Raw genomic sequence first — 20,896 nt, 5'->3', positions numbered from 1 at the left:
GTATTTAACCACACCACTATCACTCTTTAAAATACAAAACCAAAGTAAGGAAATTAATCTGTGCTTTCACCATAAACAATTACAAATTTATTTGAAATCAAAGTTATTTGAATATAGAATGAAAAGAAAGAATATGTAACTAGAGAAAATACAATTTACAAAGTTTCAAACCCACATTTTACATGTAGCCTTACTGAGGAAATGTCACTCAATACAACACAAATAAATCACTTGAATATTTCAGATGACAAATTGCATAGTTTGAATTTTTAACTATATAAATGAACCCTTCAAATCAACATATGGGGGAAAAAACGGATCCTCTTACTCAGATGAACCAAAGTTATAATAAAATAATCGTGGGCCCACACACACACACTTTCACACAGTCTCACGTGCGCGCTTTACCCCACCCCCGCGTTGCAGGCCTGTAGCGTTGCTTGTGTGCGTTGTGGCCTTTAAAGCAAACTCAAAATTGGCCTCTTCACTCCAAAGAGCAAAAACAAAAAGTAACGTTAATAATACCTGCAAGTCCCGAAGCTGTCCGTTGGGCTTGGCAAACGAGTGTTTCGCTCTCTTGTCAGCTCTCGATAAGTAGTCAGGGGCTCCGCGTGTCCCACGTAGCCAGAGGAACTCTGAACCTCACGGTGATTCAGAGCGCTATCTGGATAATCATTCTTTACGATGACGACTATAACTTTAACACGAGTGGCCTCAGAAACGCAGCGCTAAACTGCCGTCTAGTCCCCGGAGATCATATCGCTCTCTCTCTCTCTCACGTCGCGCCCATCGCGGCAAAACCGAATGATGTCTTCGTTCAGAAGTCAAGTTCAAACTCCACTAAATATTTGTCTTTCACAAATTAATCTTAAACAGTACTCACAAATCACTTACTAACGGTTAGTTAGTAAAACTAGCAACGATATAGAAAATCAATCCGATCTGGATTTCTCCATTTCACTCACTGACTTAGCCTGTCAAATTTTCTGTCTCCTCTCCCACAACAGCCAATCACCATCACGACTACCTCTCTAAGAGGTGGGCTTTGCGATCTCTTATCCAATAACAAAAGAAATGATCAAACATGCTTGTAAAAACCACATTTTCGAGCAAGTACATTTCAACCAAACAAAATAACAAAACTGAATTTTAAAGAAACAGTCAATATGTATTGAGATTTGTGAATTGCATTAAACATAACATATATAGTAAGTACTCTATTTACACTACATTAAATTGCTTAAATTCACCCAGGTTACATTATTAATGATCAATTTATCATTTCTAAATTAAGTACTGCATTATTTACAAACCAGTTATTTAACAGTTGTCAGTGGTTCATAATATTACTTAGAAAGTGTATGTAAATGATTAATAAACTATTTAAATGTACATTCACATCGATGTACATCTTATTATTCAGACATATAATAATAGTTACTTAGTGTGTTAGTAAATGCTTTATTAACATGTATTTCTACTGTAATTCATGGTTAATTCAGGTAGTTATAAAGCATTTAGTAGTGGTCAGTTAACTATTTTTGTGAGCTCATCTAAAGTGAGGACTATTTATGCCTTGTAAAGCATTTACAAAGGAGATTTAAAGGCTGTTAATATTTCTATGTTCTGTATCACTGTGTTGTGTCTTTTTTTCTGTTTAGAAGACAAATGAGCCTTTAAATCTCCTTTGTAAACGCTTTACAAGGCATGAATAGTCCTCACTTTAGATGAGCTCACAAAAATAGTTAACTCACCACTACTAAATGCTTTATAACTACCTGCATTTACTACATTTACTTACACTTTCTAAGTGATCTTATGAATCACTGACAACTCTTAAATAACTGGTTTGTAAATAATGCTATACTTCGTTTAGAAATTACAAATAGATATGCTTATAAATCAAGAATAAAGCATTTGTAGCTGTATTTATAAACTGCTTTTTAATGTATATTAATGCTTTATAAATGATGAATTAACTGTTTACTAATGCTTAACTAATGATTAATAGTGTGCAGTTATTATAAAGTGTTACCGAAGACCCATTTCATTGGCTAGGCGCCAGCCAATAGAACGGCTCATTTAAACACCCCCGCTCCCGCCCACCCCCATCTCTCGCGCCTCTGAGTTGCAAGTGCACAAGTCAGTTTTGCACCTCATATATCGCGAAAAGAGTAGCAAAAGCCAAGGCGCGAAATTTGAACATGTAGTGACAGATTTGAGGAGTTGCAAGTGCCTATTTGAGGTTGTACTGGGAATATGAATGTAAGAAGAAGGGCAAATATATATTACACGTTTGTGTCAGTCATTGTATTTTTGTGAATGGCATTTTACACATTTGTGACTACTTGTGAGCAGCTTCAAATTCAGAATACAGGTTTGTGACGATTCTCTGCGAGTACAAATTTCAACATTCAACTTCAGATTTTTATTTTACAGGTTTTCACATCAGAGCTGTGAGTTTGATTTATAAATTTGAGCATACAAGTACAAATATTTATTATACAAGTTCTCAAATTCACATCTACGTGCTCTCGAGTTTTGCTACTCATTTACCTTCATAGATTTTCAGCATGTTTCCTACAACAACGTCTGACATGTTTACATTTTATGTGGTGTAAGAAAGTGAGGGGTCAGACTGAATCAGATTTTCAGAAATGTGATTTGAATAGTATTTTAAACCGCATGTGAAACAGATTTTCATGTGATTTTTTTCTTCTTCCTTTTTTTTTTACGTTGCACACTTGCTAAATATGATTGGCTTCCAATGGGATATGCACAAAAATCTGATTTGGACTGACAGTCTGAACAGGGCTTAAAGCATCTGAGACAGAATGGTATGAATCAGTAATGAATGTGATACTAAGACCATTCAAAACCGAAAAAGGTCAAAAGTTACAAAAGTAATACCATAGTTTACTCACCACCACTTGTGTCATGTTGTCAGGGAGCGTGTCAATGGACAGCCCATTGATTGGCTCTTGTCCCGTTCGGTTCTGAGTGCGTCTGCTGGGATCCTGCTGGTCTCTTCTTGTTCTCTGGATGTCTGATGGACCTCCATCAGTCTTTTCTGACTGCCCATAAATTATACCTGACATAAAAACAAAACCAAATTGGATGTTACCTTTGTCTTCAATGTCTTCAGACTGAGATAAAGTTGGCATGAAATGAAAATTCACCTTAATGCATGTTATTGATCTTATTGTAAACAATTCATGTGTGCATACGTTCCATTCTTTAAAACTTAATGTTTCTTAATTCTTAATCTGAATCATACCCTTTTCTTACAATTGAATGCAGGCTCATATTCAGATCTGCCTCCATCCAATCAGCAACAGGTGGAAAACAAAGACCAGTACATGTACTAACTGGCTAAGACATTTCAAACAAATCAAAGTTTATCAGAAATAATCTTTAAAACAGAAATACAACCTTGAAGTTTTCTGTCAGGCAGCCAGTCATTTCCTTTTTAGAGGTAAGAAAAATATGCAGCAGCCAAATGTCAAGTTTTTATGAAAAGGACCTTTGGATGGCTACTCTTCACCAAGCTGAAGAAGAAGAAGAAGAAGAAGAAGAAGAAGAAGAAGAAGAAGAAGAAGAAGAAGAAGAAGAAGAAGAAGAAGAAGAAGAAGAAAATTCGCCTTTCAGTGCTTGGGCCCTAATAATTAAAGCTGCAAGCAGCAATTAAAGGGCTCTCGCACCGGTGATGAGATGGGTATTTAAACTGCTACCATCATCAGAGCTGTGTTGGGGCTGGCGATCAAATCCAGGTTGGCAGACGGAAGAGATGGACGGTGGCATTTTCGAAAGACTGCAAGTAAAACTTTTACAACTGAGAAAGATTCTAATCAAAACGGAGACCAAATTGGCACTGATAGATGAATAAAGCATGGATGATAGCTTGGAGGGCATAGATTGGGCAGACGAAGATGAGGAAGGATTTGAGGAAGTAAGATATAATACAAAGAGTAAAAGGTTCAAACAGTTCATCACCCAAAAAGAACAACAGTGAGATAAGGAAAATGAAAATACTTAGGGCTGAAGTAGAAGAATCAAGTGAGCAAAGAAAAGATGGAACAGAATTTAAACCGATATTAGAATTCGAAAACAAAGAAGGGAGACACCTGCATCCCCTAAAACTGTCATAAGCAATAGATAAAAGTTTTGGTGCAGTAAAAAATGCGATATGTTTGCGAGGATGTTGAGTAATAGTGATAGCTAACAGTCAAAAACAGCTGGACCAAATCATGAAATATAAAACATTAAATGGAGGAAAAATAACGACGAAAGAGATAGGGAAAAGCAATGGAAACAGAGGGGTAATCTCAGGGGTTCCAACATCGTTCACAAATGAATAAACTAAAGAAAACTTGAAAGGAGGAATAGTCTAAAATATCAAATAGAGACAAAAAAACAGGACAGTCTCAGTGCAATGATGCATTTCCGTGATTCAATTCCTAATCGGGTTGTACTGGGCATGATAAGATATCAAGTAAGAGAATAATACCTTCTCCTCTGAGATGCTTCAAATGTCAAAGAATAGGACATGTAGCATCAGTTTCCAGAGGAAAACAAAGATGTGCACTGTAAAAAAAAATGTAACCTCTCCAAGTCAAAATATTCTAGTGACTGGTCACATCTAATTTTTTAATTGGCCCAAGTGAAATTCTGTAAAATAAATTGAATTAATTGTTGCAATAGTCTGTTAACAATGGCTCAATGAGAAATTGACTATTTGAAAAATTTAGATGTGATCAGTCACTAGAAAATTTTGACTTGGGGATGTAATTTTTTTTTTTACAGTGTGTAAAATGTGGGGACGAGAATGAATATGAGCAATGTAAAGTCGTCAAGTCACATTTATTTATTTACCGCTTTTTACAATAAAGATTGTTTCAAAGCAGCTTTACAGAGATAACAGGAACATAATGCAACAAAGTTTGTTTCCAGAAGAAAATAGCGTCACAGTCCAGCTTAAGTAAGTGTAGTGATGTTTCATTTTTATTGTAAAAAAATTTAGTTAATTTATATATATAGCCGCTCTGGAGAAACCGTGATATCATTGTCCAACTCAGTTCAGTTCTCATATAATGGTGTCAATGCAGGCAGATCAGTATTATTTTTGAATATTAAATTAAATGTTACATTTTATGTCCCATACTAAGCAAGCCAAAAGCCAATGGCAACAAAGGTGAAAAGGCAACAAAGGTGAAAAGTCGACAAAGGCGAAAAAGGCGACAGTGGCAAGGAACCAAAACTAAGCTGGCAAAATGGAGAAAAAAACCTTGGGAGAAACCAGGCTCAGTCGGGGGGCCAGTTCTCCTCTGGCCAACGAACAAACAGTTTATGATTATGGAGAAAAAAACCTTGGGAGAAACCAGGCTCAGTCGGGGGGCCAGTTCTCCTCTGGCCAACGAACAAACAGTTTATGATTATGATTCAGGCAGCATTATAGGTCAGAAGTCAGATTGGATTGGACCAATCAGAATATTATCCAGTTCCATCTGGTTGAGTCATCACGCCGGTATGGAGATGGGTCTGTTGTGGATCAGTGCCGATGGCTGTCGTGTTGATGAGGCCTTAAAAGGGAGAGTCTAGTTGACACAACCTCTGCTGACACTTCAGAGATACGTTGTGGTCGTGTCTAGGCGCAGGTTCTCTATCTAATCTGGATACGGCCCGGATCCAGCTGACTACATCATGCGTTGTGGTCGTGTCTAAGTGCAGGTCCACCATCTTATCTGGATACGGCCCAGATCCGGCTGACTACAGTAACCTCAGAATAAGCAGAAACAGTTAGAAAACTAACATTAGCGTAGATGCCATTCTTCTTATGATGTAACGAGTACATCGGGTGTTATAGGAAGTGTTCCCGGTTCCGGCTGACCTAATTGCCTAATAATCATTTAACTGATTTGAATAATATAAATGTATAATTGTCTATGTGTACGCCAGGTTAAAGAGGTGTGTTTTTAGTCTAGATTTAAACTGACAGAGCATGTATGCTTCCCGGACAATGTTAGGGAGACTGTTCCAGAATTTAGGTGCTAGAGAGGAAAAGGATCTACCGCCAGCAGTCAATTTTGATATTCTAGGTATTATCAACTGGACAGAATTGTGAGATCACAATAGACGTTAAGGACTATAATGCGTTAAGAGCTTGCAGAAGTACTGGGGAGCTAAACCATTTAGTGCTTTGTAAGTGATCAGCAATATTTATAAATGTATCCAATGTTTAATAGGGAGCAATGCAGTGTTGACAGAACCAGGCTAGGCTAATATGGTCATACTTACTGGTTCTAGTAAGAAGCTGCTGCGTTTTGGACCAGCTGTAGTTTGTTTATTATGCATGCAGGGCAACCACCCATAAGAGCATTACAATAATCTAGCCTTGAGGTCATGAACTAACTGTTCCGCATTTTTCATTGAAAGCATATGAAAGTTTTTTCACAAGTTTTTTCACTGACTGGGAGATATCCCTATAATGGGATAACTAGATGGCGGCGCGCAGCAGTGCAGCGGCTTCTCAATTACCGGCGCACATACTACAAATGCCTTATATTAATACCAACACGAGTAATTGTGTGGTAAAGCACAGTTTAAAATATAGTTTTTCTGGACTTCTTAAACTTAAAAATCGCATTGCAGCGATTAAACCAGAGCTTAAAGCAACATTGGGCAGGTTATGGCTTCTGAACACAGCGAGGTGGAAGAGCGATACACACCGGCTAAAGGTCTGATAGACAGGCTAAAGGCTAATAACAGACCCACTTTTCCAATGCTTTTTCTGGCAAATGTCCGCTCGCTGGATAACAAGATGGACTTAATGAGACTCAGACTAAGCAGCTACAAGGAAATGAGAAACTGTTGTGTACTTCTGTTAACGGAGACATGGCTATGTAACAACATCCCTGACTCAGTTTACCATATTGACGGTTTACTCCTCTTCCGAGCCGATCAAAACCATCTCTCTGGGAAAACTCGCGGAGGAGGACTCTGTGTTTACATAAACAAAGACTGGTGTACAAACTGCTCTCTGGTAAGCAGCCACTGTTCTGAAGCGGTGGAATATTTGACATTGAAATGCCGACCATACTACTTGCCTCGGGAGTTTACAGTTGTGTTTATTGTGGCTGTTTACATCTCCCCGAGTGCTAACGCTAGCATGGCTCATAGAACATATCTATGGGTTACAGAACAAGCACCCAGAGGCTTTATTTGTGGTAGCAGGTGATTTTAACCATGTTAATTTGAAGGATATTCTGCCTCGGTTTCACCAGCATGTCTCCATAGCAAACAGGGTAGACAACACGCTGGACCGTGTGCATACTAATAGACGGGAAGCATACAGAGCGGTGCCCCGCCCCCACCTGGGCTTCTCTGACCACATTTCCATCCTGCTGGTTCCTGCTTATCAGCCTGTGCTGAAAGTCAACAAGCCCACAGTATAAACCATCACGGTGTGGCCAAGTGGAGCTGCCTTCATGCTCTAGGACTGTTTTGAGCTCACCAACTGGCAGATCTTCAGAGAAGCGGCAACCAGCGTTGGTGGGGTGGACCTGGAGGAATATGCATCATCTGTTTGCGGCTACATCAGTAAATGTATTGATGATGTCACAACTACCAGGAAGATCCAAATCAGAAACCCTGGCTGAATGGAGAGGTGCGGTGTCTTCTGAGGGCACGGGACTTTGCCTTTAGGACAGGAGACGCATTTACACTGAGAACGGCGAGGAAGGAACTAGAGGTTGGGATCAAGAGGGCAAAGGCTAAGTATGCACACAGAATACAGGGTCACTTTTGCACCAATGACCCCCGGAGCATGTGGAAGGGCATCAAGAGCATCATTGATTACAGCAAGAAAGATGCTGTTTGCTTTCAGGATCCATCTCCTCCCGATGCCCTGAATACTTTTTATGCCCGCTTTGAGACATCCAATCCCCCTGCCTTCTCTTGTCTCACACTCCATCCAGCTGAAAATGAATACATGTAAAGCAGCAGCTCCGGATAATATCCCGGGGAGGGCTCTGAAAGACTGTGCTCATGAACTGGCTGGGGTGCTGACTGATATCTTTAACACCTCACTCTCACAGGCTGTGGTGCCAGTGTGTCTAAAGACATCTACTATCATCCCTGTTCCCAAAAGCTCGGCCGTGAACTGCATGAATGACTACCGTCCAATGGCCCTAACTCCGATAATTAGGGCTGAACGATTTTGGAAAATAATCTAATTGCGATTATTTTTACCAATATTGCGATTGCGATTTAATATGCGATTATTTTTTAAGCTCTTTATCTTTTATATTATTCAACAAACACAAGCAATAAATCATTGTAAAATATGGATGGGAATCTTTTTTTATTTATTAATTAATCTTATTAATAAAACTTTTAATATTTATTTAATGACATATGTAATTATAAGTAGGCTACTGAAATAATTACACATTAAAAAACTAAATTAATACAATTACATGTTAAGAATTTTAAATAGGCTATATAGCCTAAGCGAATAGCTTCAAAACATAAAAGCTATCAATAACAAAGAGGGGAAAAAAACATTACAAGCAATAAACAGAGTGCTTTCAGTATTTTAAGAGTAGCCTAGTCTGAATGTTTTCCACTCGAGCTGTGATTAAGTGATGTTTCTTTCTCAGTTTAGATACGATAAGCTGCTTCACACTAATGCACAGATCTCTTTTGAAATATAAGATGTGGTTTGTCCTGTCTGTTTAATACAGACATAACTGACTGTTTAATTAATTTCGCGTCATAAACGCATTTTGAGATGCAAGTAGCCTACATTTAACCACGTAGACTGAGTCGCTCACAGCCGCATGAGAGAGCGCTCTTCACAAAGCGGCCGTGAGTATTTGAAATTGAAAGCAGCTTCTGTCGATGGTTTTCATATTTTTATTTTTAATATATAAGCCAACTGCATTCCAAAAGACATGCCTTTATAGAGCATTTGTAAGGAAAATACCGGCGGGCGGGACCGCGCACTACTAGAGTAACATCAAGCGCGCGTATCTCACAGCGAGTGCCATATGATCTTCTAGTCAGTGCAATGAAGCCCGCGAATGTCCAATTCGCTTCAACTTTTCCGAACTGTATGAAAGACTATTTTTCGGAAGGTTCGAATGTGTGTGTGTGTGTGTGTGTGTGTGTGACAGAGGAATTAGAAGCCAGCAGAATATTGTGTATAAAGCACACGCAGCGTCATCACGCATCTGTGTTTAAAACTAAGCTCAGACTCGATTCTGAAATTATCTGAATCCATACAGAATCGTTGAAGAGAATCTATAACACAATCACATAAATTAAACAAACTGTTCTTTCCTGTGTAGCCTATGGCAGGTCTATATGCGTAGCGTGCCAAGTTGATGCTTCATCTGCAGTGCAGACTGCTTTACTATCGCGTGTCACGTGACCAGTTTAATCGCAGCTTCTGCGATTACAAAATCGCGTTTCATCATATCGCGATATTATCGCAAATGCAATTAATCGTTCAGCCCTACCGATAAGTATGAAATGCTTTGAAAGGTTGGTTATGTCCCACATGAAGGATACCATCGACATTAATGTGGACCCCATCAGTATGCTTACAGGGAGAACCGGTCTGCATCGGATGCAGTTTCATCGGTCATCCACTCTGCTCTCACTCATCTGGAGAGCAGGGACTCCTATGTCAGGCTGCTCTTCCTGGACTTCAGTTCGGCCTTTAATACAATTGTTCCACGGACTCTAGTTAATAAACTGCTGTTACTTGGATTTAAACCATCACTTTGTAACTGGGTCCATGACTTTTTAACAAACAGGACACAGATTGTCAAGGTCCATGGCATTTCATCTTTTCTTAGGAGTTTGAAGCGGGCTGGTCTCAACACTCCGGTTCTGTTAGCTTTTTACCGGTGTGTGGTGGAAAGTACACTCACCTTTTCCATTACTACCTGGTACAGAAACTGTTCTGCTGCTGACAAGAAATTGCAGCGGGTGGTAAAATCTGCCCAAAAAATTACTTCTAGCAGCCTTCCCTCTGTTGAGGATACTTATACCAGCAGGTGCAGAAGCAGGGCATCCTGTATTATGAAGGATCCCACTCACCCGGCAATCGAACTGTTCAATCCCCTCCCCTCAGGCAGGAGGCTAAGACCTGTTTAGCTTTGCATTTACTGAATGAGCATTGTGCCACTGTGCATCCGACTGTTTGCACTATTTTTTTTAAACTGTTTTAATTATTCTCATTTCTTTTGATTATTTTAATTTCTTCTATGTAAAGCACTTTGAATTACCATTGTGTATGAAATGTGCTATATAAATAAACTTGCCTTGCCTTGCCTTGCCTTGTTAAAGCCAGAACCAAAACACTCAAATGCAGCTTCTTTCCAGAGGCTGTGAGACTCATGAATTCCCTGCCTTAGTGACTGATTTCTTATTATTTATTCCTCATATTTACTGTGCCTTGTCATAATGATGCTCTGGTTTATATGTGAATTTGATGCACTGCTTTTAAAAATTAGCTGCTTATTTATTATAAAGGTTTTACTTTTCAGGTATTTTTAGTTTACTAAGTTCTTTCAAAATTTAAGCTATTTTTAACTTATTGTAATACAGTATGTTGTATATTATTAATAATTTGTTTACGCTGCTGGTCCCGAGTACATATTTCGTTCTCATGTGTCAACATGTACAGAATGACAATAAATACCTTGAACCTTGATATGACGTAATTTTTATATATTTTTACGATGGAAGAATGTGGTTTTACAGATGCTAGAAACATGGCTTTCAAATGAAAGATTGGTATAAAAGAGCACACCCAGGTTCCAAACCGACCACGAAGACTTGACAGAGAAGCCATTAATTGTTAGACAGTATTCTAGGCTAGGACATGTTGAGATTTTTGATCCAATCAGTTTTGTCAAAATTAGGAAATTACTAGTCATCCAAATTTGTATATCAACTATGCATTCCGTTAATTTCTTGAATTGGCAAGTTTCGTCAGGGTGCAAAGAGATATAGAGATGAGTATCATCAGCAGAACAGTGAAAATAAACAGAGACTAAAAGCAAGTTGTAGGAGAACAATTAAAACAGTGAAAAGAGAATACTGGAGGAAACATTGCACAACGATTGGACAAGAGACTAGTTTAAGTGAAGTCTGGAACATTTTAAAGGAAGTGGGTGGTAAGGGAAATATACAAACATCCCAGTGATGGTAGAAAATTGTTTAGAACATATAAAAGAAAAGGATAAAGCCAATTTAATTGGTAAGACATTTTCTGAAGTATACACTTTGAATATGGATGAGGCATATTATAATAAAAGACAAGAATTTTTTGAGAAATATCCAGATATTAATACACTAAAGTAACCAATGGAAAACACACTAGATGTGGAGTTTGACATTAACTAAATAGAGCAATATGCTTCTCTGCTCGGTCATCGAAAATTCACTATGAGTATCTCTATTCTAAGGGCATCTATCTTGTCTGTTAACGCTGGCCCACTCAGTGGCGAATTAAGCGACCCGATTCAGCAAGACGAAGGGTGCATGTCCAATCTCAGATTTGGGCATTCGGAACAGCTAAGGTCAGACATATTACCAAGCCTACTCAGGCTTCGTTCATCCACGCTTCAAAGAATTATCCTATATCGGCTGCTAACGTCCTTTTGGGTCGAAGTGGTGTTAAAACTTGTATGTGATAAGTAACGACGCTCTGTTGCGTCACTAAGGCAGATCTTGTCAGGCGGTCATTCTATTTCTGAATGTTTATCTGGCAATCAGTAGTCTCTAATTTCATGATTAAGGTCGCGCTCATTCCTGGCCACTGCAATGCCATATCTACGCGCTTTCAAGCTTTAGTCTTCAGGCTTCAGATGGCTTTGCCCTTCAGCAACCCGGATCCATCACCCTGCCCTCCTCTAACAGAGATCATGTAAATTAAGTCAATCCAGCTAGACCATATTTCACTGAAGGCATGGCTCCCAACACCTTAAAAGCTCAGACTCTGCAGTATTTGTTATAATGTTTCGCTTATCTTTTCAGATTCCTCTTATTTCCCATCCTGATCACGGCCGGTTGTTCCTTCCTCGTCTACAATTACAAAATCTATGTGTGGTAGGTCTCCGGTGTCCCCAGGGTGTGTGCGAGGGGTTTTGGCTCGGAAAGCCCCACAGATATTTTCGTATAGGATGCCGGAATTGTCATTTAGGGTGACTGAAGCACACAGTTTTTGTCTATCCCTCGGATGCAGTCAGGCTACTGCTCCCAGCACAGGGGGCAGTTTCAAAACCTCGTACTACAGCTTCGCTTACCCCTCACAGACAAATTTCAAAACTTTTAGCTTGTTCAAATCAGAGTCAGTCAAAGATGGAGAGACCCAAGAAGTGTCAACATGTAGACCTCACTTCAGGACGGTTAGTTCATGATTATGCAGCTTATGCGTAGTTATCTTCTATTCATCGATTTGCTCATTCTGTTTTGGTATCTATAAATCATATTCTGGGGACTGGATTTATGTAATTTTAGGGTTTGTGATGCCACAAACCCAGGAGGAATGCTGCTCAGCGTTTGTCGTAGTCCTTAAAGCAATCTCGTTAAATGAAAATCTTCCATGGTTGACCTTTTGAGTGTTGTAACTTTGCAGAATGTACTCTAGAATTCAAGTTCTGTTATCACATTAACAATTTCCAAAATTAGCAATAAATTCTGTTCCTTCTCATCTATGATTAAATTCCTTAAAATCTGCCCAAGTTCTCAGATCACTCCCCCTGTTATCCAACCTAACGAAGCACCTCTATCTAAAGCCTGGTTCAGGGCTCATTTAGTTGCTGTCCTCAAAAGCTGCCGTCTATCCCCTTCTCTATACTGGCCATTCCTCCAGAATTGGGGCAGCCACTACAGCAGCTGAACGAGGAGTTTCTACATCAGCCATTAAGATCATGGGAAGATGGTCTTCCTCTGCTTTTGAATCCTATATAAGAACCGATTCAAAAAAGATTCTTGAAGCTCAGCAAGCTCTCCAGTAACAATCAAGGTAAATCCTCATGCAAATACTGGTGGTGGTGGTGGTGTTTTGTTTGCATATCACCCATTCACTGAGCAGTAGCCCTAATTCGCACTCTCTGATAAACCACATCGCGTCTGTCTCTGTGTCGCAGCTCTGTTCCGTGTGGCTGTTTCAGCCTGTCTTTCGTCTCTGTGTGATCCTCCTCTGCCTAGTGGCCGAGCTCGGTCTTGTCCCAAGTAGCCTATCATAGCCATGGTCTGTGTGGCCTATTATGGCCCTGTCCTCACGGTCCATCGTGGCCTGGTTCGTGTGGCCTAGCGGCCTTGTCTCGTGAAACTCGTCTTTTGTGTGGCATTAGCAGCCGTTGTGACCTAAGCGGTCTCGTCTCTGTGGTCTCCCATGGCCGTGTGGCCTACTGTGGCCTTGTCCTGTAAGGCCATTGTGGTCTAGTGACCTCTAGAGGTCGTGGTTTCATGTGGCTTTATGGCCGTGTCTATGTTTAGCCCGTCTATGTGTGGCCTTTAGCGGCTTTGTAGCTTATTGCTGCCCTGTCCCGTGTGTGGCCATTCGTGGTCTGGGGTCCATCGCGGCCTTTGTTCTGTGTGGTCTATCATGGCCGTGTGGCCTATTGTGGCCTTGTCCTATGTGTGGCCCACCGTGGTCTGTGGTCCATCGTGGCCTCGGTTCCGTGTGGCTTAGTTGCCTTGTCTTATAGGCTTTGTCTCTGTGTGGCATTAGCGGCCGTTGTGGCTCCTAAGCAGTCTCGTGTCTGTGGTCTCCCATGGCCGTGTGGCCTACTGTGGCCTTGTCCTCCAAGGCCCATCGTGGTCTAGTGACCTATAGAGGTCTTGGTTTCGTGTGGCCTAGTGACCTATAGAGGTCTTGGTTTCGTGTGGCCTTAGTGGCCTTGTCCTATGTGTGGCCCATTGTGGCATGTGGTCCATCGCGGCCGCTGTTTCGTGTGGCTTAGTAGCCTTGTCTTATAGGTTCGTATTCATGTGGCATTAGCGGTCTCGTCTCTGTGGTCTACCATGGCCGTGTGGCCTACTGTGGCCTTGTCCCTTATGCGGCCATCATGGCCTTGTGGTCCATCGCAGCCTTGGTTTTATGTGGTCCAATGGCCGTGTGGTCTATCGTGGCCTGTCCTGTGTGTGGCCCATCTTGGTCTCGTGGCCATCGTGGCCCTGCTTATATGTGGTCTATCATGGCCGTGTGGCCATTGCGGCTTGTCTGTGTGTGCCTTTGAGGTATGTTGGTCCATCGAGGCCTTGCTACGTGTGGTCGACGCCGGCCTTGTGGTCAAGCATGACCTTGTGTTTATGTGGTCTATCATGGCCCGTGGTCAAGCATGACCTTGTGTTTATGTGGTCTATCATGGCCTGTGGTCAAGCATGACCTTGTGTTTATTGTGGTCTATCATGACCTGGCGCCTCATGGGCTTTTATGTGCGGCCTATCATGGTCAAGTGGTCCATCGCGGCCTCGTCTATATGTGGTCATCTCGACCTTGCGCTATTATGGCTTCTGTGTGTGGTCCATTGGACCTCGTCTCTATGTTGTCTGTTATACCATGTTCACGTGCGGCCATTATGGTCTAATGGTCCATCGCAGCCGTGTCTATAGGCGGCCATCATAACCATGCATTATATAAAAAAATAAAAATAAAAAGGTTTTGTGTATATACCCAACGATTGCTTTTATCACGTTTATTTCTTCTAACTTTTCTTTCTCGTTTCAGGAACTGCAGGATGCACAACCGGTGGGTATATTTACTTTCAGTTCTTTGGGGGTGGGCTCCGTCCCGGTGGAATTATTCCTCCACCTATCTTTGGGGGTCGGCTGCGCCCCTGCCTTCGTCTTCAGGCAGGATATGCAGATTCCGCTACCCTCGCATTGCTCTCTAAGGACGGGGCCTACGCCAAAGAACTTTACAAATTCATGCTTGCTGGGCTGTTAATAAATATACGCTGTTATATCAATTTATCTCCCGAGTCTTTCTGGTAGAAATGAAAGCTTTAGCGTAAGTTCTGCCAGGAAGACTCAATCAGCGTGCCACGTAATACTTCACTTCTAACCAATCATGTGCTAACACTCACAGTATAAAAGATCGGTACTTACATTCGTCTGAGTTCGCAGATGCTGACGCTGCCAATTACTTCCATCCTCCCCAACCACCACCGAGATGGTACCTTCCCCTTCATCCTCCCCACCACCACCAGGATGGTCCCTTCCTTAACCTCCAGGGGGGTCGGCTGCGCCCCTGCCTTCGTCTTCAGGCAGGATATGCAGATTCCACTACCCTCGCATTGCTCTCTAAGGACGGGGCCTACACCAAAGAACTTTACAAATTCATGCTTGCTGGGCTGTTAATAAATATACGCTGTTATATCAATTTATCTCCCGAGTCTTTCTGGTAGAACTACAATTGATGAATGTAAAAATACAGCACCGGGAGAACACCAAATATGTCATATCATGTTCAAACATATTTCAATAGAAACATGTGAAAACATACGTAAACTATTTAACACTAGAACAACCATGACGGTCATTTTGACCGTTTTGAATTTTATATCTGCAATAACTTTATATCTGCAAATAAAATCCTGCTGGTACCTGACTTTTCCTAAAAGTGTCTGTATTTCCATTTAAAATGTTTTTACACAAGGCAAAAAATATATAAAAAAATGAACATATTGTCATATTGACCGCACTGAATTTCGTGGTATACTTTTGTTACATTTCCCGCAGTTGACCTTTGTCTCTCTCACTGTCAACAGAAATGTCAGTAGCTGTCCTGGGTGTTTGCATATATGCTAATTTCTACAAACAAAAAGTATATTAGATTAAATTTGTTGATCAGAAATAGGCTAATAATACCTGAATACATTATCTATTTATGTAGATACTCTCTATTATATACGAGTTATTAGACTATTTTATCTGTTATAATATTAAAATAAAATGTTTTATAATTGAATAAGATACTTTTAGTTGTTATAAACTTTTTCTGAGTTATGTTGAATGGATATGGAAATATAGCCTATCTGTTGTGAATATGCGATAATTACGGTAGGCTACTAATGATATTATTATTGATGAATGTATAATTAAACTTGTTTAAATGTACAGTTTGGTGTTGTTTTTTTGTTTTTAAAGGATATCCCAATACAATAAATGCATTAAACTCTCAATTGGGTATTTATCATAATGATATAGAGTTTGGAATGACCGCTTGTGGCAGTTATAGTAGTTAGTAATAGCAGTACTACTATAGTAGTAGTTATGATACAAGGAAGGATGTTAAACTGGACAGAGATAATTTAAAGTTAAGGTGGGAAATGAAGTGTCAGAATCATACAAAATAGAGTGTGGAGTACCGCAAGGAAGTGTAATTAGTCCAATACTTTTTAACATTATGATTAACAATATTTTTAATGGAATAGAATTGGGAATTGGAACTGTTTTATATACAGATAATGGTACATTATGGAAAAGAAGAAGATATATAAAATATATAACAGAAGTCCTTCAAAAACCAATAACAGAGGTGGAAAGATGGTCCATAACATGGGGTTCTCTCGTACTTTGTAATAGCATTACGCTATGGGTAAAGTCAATGATTCTTAATTTTTGTATTTATTGTCAACGCAGTGCAGCAGCAGGCAGACCTTAAGCAGGCTGACTAGTGTGCTCATTGGCTGCCGTGTGGCAACTGCAGCAGTCTACCGCTGAGCCTTGCGTGACGTCACCCCCTATGAGGGTGCTTTCCCGCAACCTGCCGGATCCAGGCCGTATCCAGATCTGACGAAGGACCTTCGCCTGGACCCGATGTCAACCCAGTGCTGAAGTGCCAACTAGCCTCTCCCTATGGAGGATCCCTTTACCTCTCTACAGATAAAGCATTGTGGAAAATTTGCATATCTAGCCCGTAGTGATTAAAAAAAATTCTGTATCAAATTTATAGGCAGGACAAGTAGTTTGTTTAGGCTTGGTTTGTAGGGAATTACAAACATGTGCACATATATTCAAACGCACATAACTATAGAATTAATTCTTGATGCGCACGTGATCGACATTAGCGTTTCTCACAGGTTCACGTTTAAAGTCTGTTTAGAGAGAACGGTGTCGTCTTAGCGGCCCCTAATTTAATAACAAATTATCCTTTCGACGGAAGTGAATCAATCAAAACTAACTTTAGCTGGAAAATAACATTATTCAAGAACCGCTATAAAGCCAAAACAATCTGTTACCTTAAATTATACGTTTATCTCTGTAAAGCAGCTTTGAAACAATCTACATTGTTAAAAGCACTATATAAATGAAGATGACTTGACTTGAGTTGACTTGACTTCACGCCCTATGAGGGTGCTTTGCGCCCTCACGCATCATAGCCCGCCAGAATGGGGGTGGCTTAGCATATAAAAGGAAGGGCTCAGGGGCTGCTAACCTTATTTTGATCTCTTCAGCGAAGCTCTACGCATCGCTGGACTCTGAGAGAAGCAGTTCTACGCATCGCTGGACTCTGAGAGAAGCCACCGTCGAAACAAGCGACCAGCAAGCTTAGGACAGCGTTTGAGGAAGCCGGCCGTCTTCGCCGCCTTCAGCCCTCTGTGCCTGCTACGCTATCCGGCGACAATATCCTTTTACTTCCTCTCCGTGCGTTCACCGTTTTCCTGTGGCTCTTGCAAAGCCCCGCTCAGCGACGGAGACCGCCATGTGATCTGCGCTCTCTGCCTGGGACGCAGCCCTCGCTCTGTTTTCGGGAGGCTGCGCCCACTACGATGAGCTGCCAATGTCGACTCTGCGGGCTCAACTTGCCGTGTTCGACGCTGAAGCTGTCACTCCGTCTGTCTCCGGCGGGCCGTGCAAGAAGAAACGCCGCTCCCAGAGACCTCCGGAGTCCGATATGTCGCTCGCGAGCGCTCGCCGGAACCCTTCCCTTGAGCCTCGCTCTCCCCCTTTCTCCGCCGCTGGACAGGCTGCTTCCGCCCTGCATTCAATGGCAGTCTTGCAGATTCTCCAGGCCGATCTTCTCCAACGAGAAGGCCCCGGACCAGACTGTCGTCACGGACCTGCGCAACGCAACAGACCTTTCCCTTCGTGTCACTAAGTCCGCAGCCCAGGCCATTTGGATGCATGGCCTATCCGTGTTCCTCAACGCCCCGCTCTCCCCCGCCGGTCTCTTCGGCCCAGCAGTAAGCGGGATTGTGCATCGCTTTTGAACGATGGCCCAGACAAACTGTCCAGGGACAAGGTTCCCCCGGGGGAATGGTCCCTGCACCCACAGACAGTCCAGTCGCTATGGCATCTTTTTGGCAAAGCGAAAGTCGACCTCTTTGTGTCAAAAGACAACGCTCATTGCCCAAGGTTCTATTCGAAGAACGAGGATGCGCTGGCTAGAGGTCTTCACGGGTCCAAAAATTCTTACCCGAACCGGAAGGGACCCGTAATTTGCTACACCGAACCGACCCGGACCCGACTATTATTTCAAAAGCTGGACCCGGACCCGTGCAGACCCGATAAATGCCTAACAAGACCCTACCTGGACCCGTCGATTATTTTTGTAAGCTGGACCCGAAACTGCCGGGAAGACACAGACCCGACTGGACCCGATTGTCACATTTTCCACCTTAAACTGCTATTACAAGTCAATAAACCTGTTGCGAAAAATTTCAACTTTTTGTCTTACCTAATTTAAGGAGCCGTAGCAGCGTAACGTTAGTAGTCTCTCCATCCTTTCCTTGTAACGTTACGTTACAAGACTGGCTGTGATGCATTAACGTTACAATCCTTCGGCTCCGACAAGAAAGTTATCCATGTTATTCCTCTCGTTATTCCACCAAGTCCAAGCTTAATCCTTGTTATTTCAGCTTCAAACGTCCACTTGATGTCACGGACTCACGGTGACGGATGACAAATTAAACGAGTTAACGTTAGCTGCTAACTCGCACAAAACTTTTGGCTGTTTGCCTTTTTGAACTATAATAACGATTGCTCGTTCAGTGCCATGGCCGCTGCGCTGACGTTATTTATCATCTCCGTGCTCTCTGCTCTGCATCATCGAGTCTGAATCTGACCACTAAAACTTTAAGATTGAACAAAACAATTAATTGACATTGTAAAATCTAAAGCGCGGTTTGGCTGTCCCTCACTGAAGCTCTGCCTCTGGTAACTGGTTGCCATAGAAACATGACACGCGCTTGACTGCAAATGCGCGCTAGCTGGATGGATCAACCTAAAATATGCTTTTTAACGCAATTTATTTTGAGTGTCAAAGTAAACATTCATGTGACAGTTCACCTCAGATTATGTTACTGATTTAAAATATATTAAATATGAGTGTGACAAGACGCATTTTTGAGATTTGATGACTCGCACGGGTATTACACACAATGTTAAACAGACCCGGGACCCGAAGTAATAGATTCGACCCGACCCGGACCCGGCTGATCATTTAAAATATAGACCCGAACCCGTACGGGTCCCGGGTCGGGTCCCGGGTCAACGGGTCAACGGGTTCACCTGAAGACCTCTAGCGCTGGCCCAAGCTTGGCCCAGCTGCCCGCTGTCCGCTTTCCCTCCGATCTCAATGCTACCACAGGTCATCAGGAGAATCAGGGAAGCTCGCCACTCGGTGCTCCTCATAGCCCCGCGATGGGAGAACCAGATGTGGTTCCCAGAGTTGCCAGGGAATAGGAAGAAACGAGTTCATCATCCGCTTTCTTAAGGGAGCCAGAGGATGAATCCACCGCGGCCCCCATCGGTTCCTATGTGGGATCTTACTTTGGTCTTGGAAGCCCTGAAAGCTCATCCCTTTGAACCCTTACACACTGTGGATCTGAAATACCTCACGCTCAAAAACGTTTTTCTGATAGCCCTATCATCAGTTAAACGCGTGGGTTAAATGCGTGGGTTATCTGTTAATGCCGCGTGTCTCAAGTTCAGACCCAATGACTCTAAAGTCATCCTCAAACCGAGACATGGTTATGTCCCCAAGGTGATCGACAACACTTTCAGAGCGCAGATCATTTCACTCTCGGCTTCGCCGGCATCTGGCAGCGAGGTCGACGGTACCCTCCTCTGCCCTGTCAGAGCGCTGAGAATTTACACCACGTGCTCCGCCACCTTCAGGCGCTCGGAGCAGCTCTTTGTTTTGTTTGGTGGGCGCACCAAGGGTCTAACAGCCTCGAAACACAGTCTGTCCAGATGGATAGTGGACGCTATTGCGGCAGCTTATGCGTCTAAAGACCTGCAGTGCCCTCTGGGCGTCAGGGCTTATTCCACCAGATGCATGGCCTTGTCATGGGCTTGGTCCAGCGGGATTTCTATTCAGGACATTTGTACAGCGGCAGGCTGGGCCTCCCCCTCTACATTTGATAGGTTCTATAACCTGGAAGTTCCCGCCTTGCAGGCTAGACTTCTTCAGTCCAAGTCTCGATTCAACTCTCCTGGTTGAGCTGCACTATAAGGGTAGATAAAATCCAGTACAGACCGGCTGTGTCGCTCTATATATCCCCTACTGTGTGCTTAAGTACATATCCGGGCCCACTCTGTTGGCCGTTTTGTTTTCCCACTTAACTGTGTCTCCCGGGTTGTTTTTCCCCCTGGGACTTATGCAGTGGATGCTTGGCGCGCACTGCGTTGACAAGGAGTTCCCGTAGCGTAATGCTAGTAAGAGAACGTACTCGGTTACCTAATGTAACCTCGGTTCTCTCTAGAAGAGGGAACGAGTACTGCGTAACCTGCTGTCGCTTCAGTCAATGAAAACCAGGTTAGCAGCCCCTGAGCCCTTCCTTATTATACGCTAAGCCACCCCTATTCTGGCGGGCTATGATGCGTGAGGGCGCAAAGCACCCTCATAGGGTGTGAAGTCACCCAAGGC

The 20,896-nt window shown here is 42.3% G+C and overlaps 2 protein-coding genes across 3 annotated transcripts in view; both read right to left on the bottom strand.

Annotated features, from left to right (window-relative positions):
- LOC306989040 (uncharacterized protein) overlaps positions 1–20,896 on the bottom strand; it is a gene marked incomplete at its 3' end in the record, with an annotated part of 978,518 nt that overhangs the window by 173,297 nt on the left and 784,325 nt on the right. The gene's annotated exons all lie outside the window — the stretch shown is intronic.
- The window catches only part of plxdc1 (plexin domain containing 1), a 245,503-nt gene that overhangs the window by 208,900 nt on the left and 15,707 nt on the right, over positions 1–20,896 (bottom strand). For both annotated transcript variants that reach the window (XR_013795634.1, XM_079595213.1), the window contains exon 2: positions 2,925–3,091. Coding sequence is in view for 1 of the 2 variants with exons in the window: in XM_079595213.1 (XP_079451339.1) it covers positions 2,925–3,091 (167 nt within the window). In the remaining variant the exon portion in view is untranslated. The remainder of the gene's footprint in view (positions 1–2,924; positions 3,092–20,896) is intronic.

The sequence above is a fragment of the Phoxinus phoxinus genome (genome assembly GCF_949152265.1).
Source record: "Phoxinus phoxinus genome assembly, chromosome: 21".
Taxonomy (NCBI): Eukaryota; Metazoa; Chordata; class Actinopteri; order Cypriniformes; family Leuciscidae; genus Phoxinus; species Phoxinus phoxinus.
This window is presented reverse-complemented; position numbering and strand designations above follow the sequence as displayed.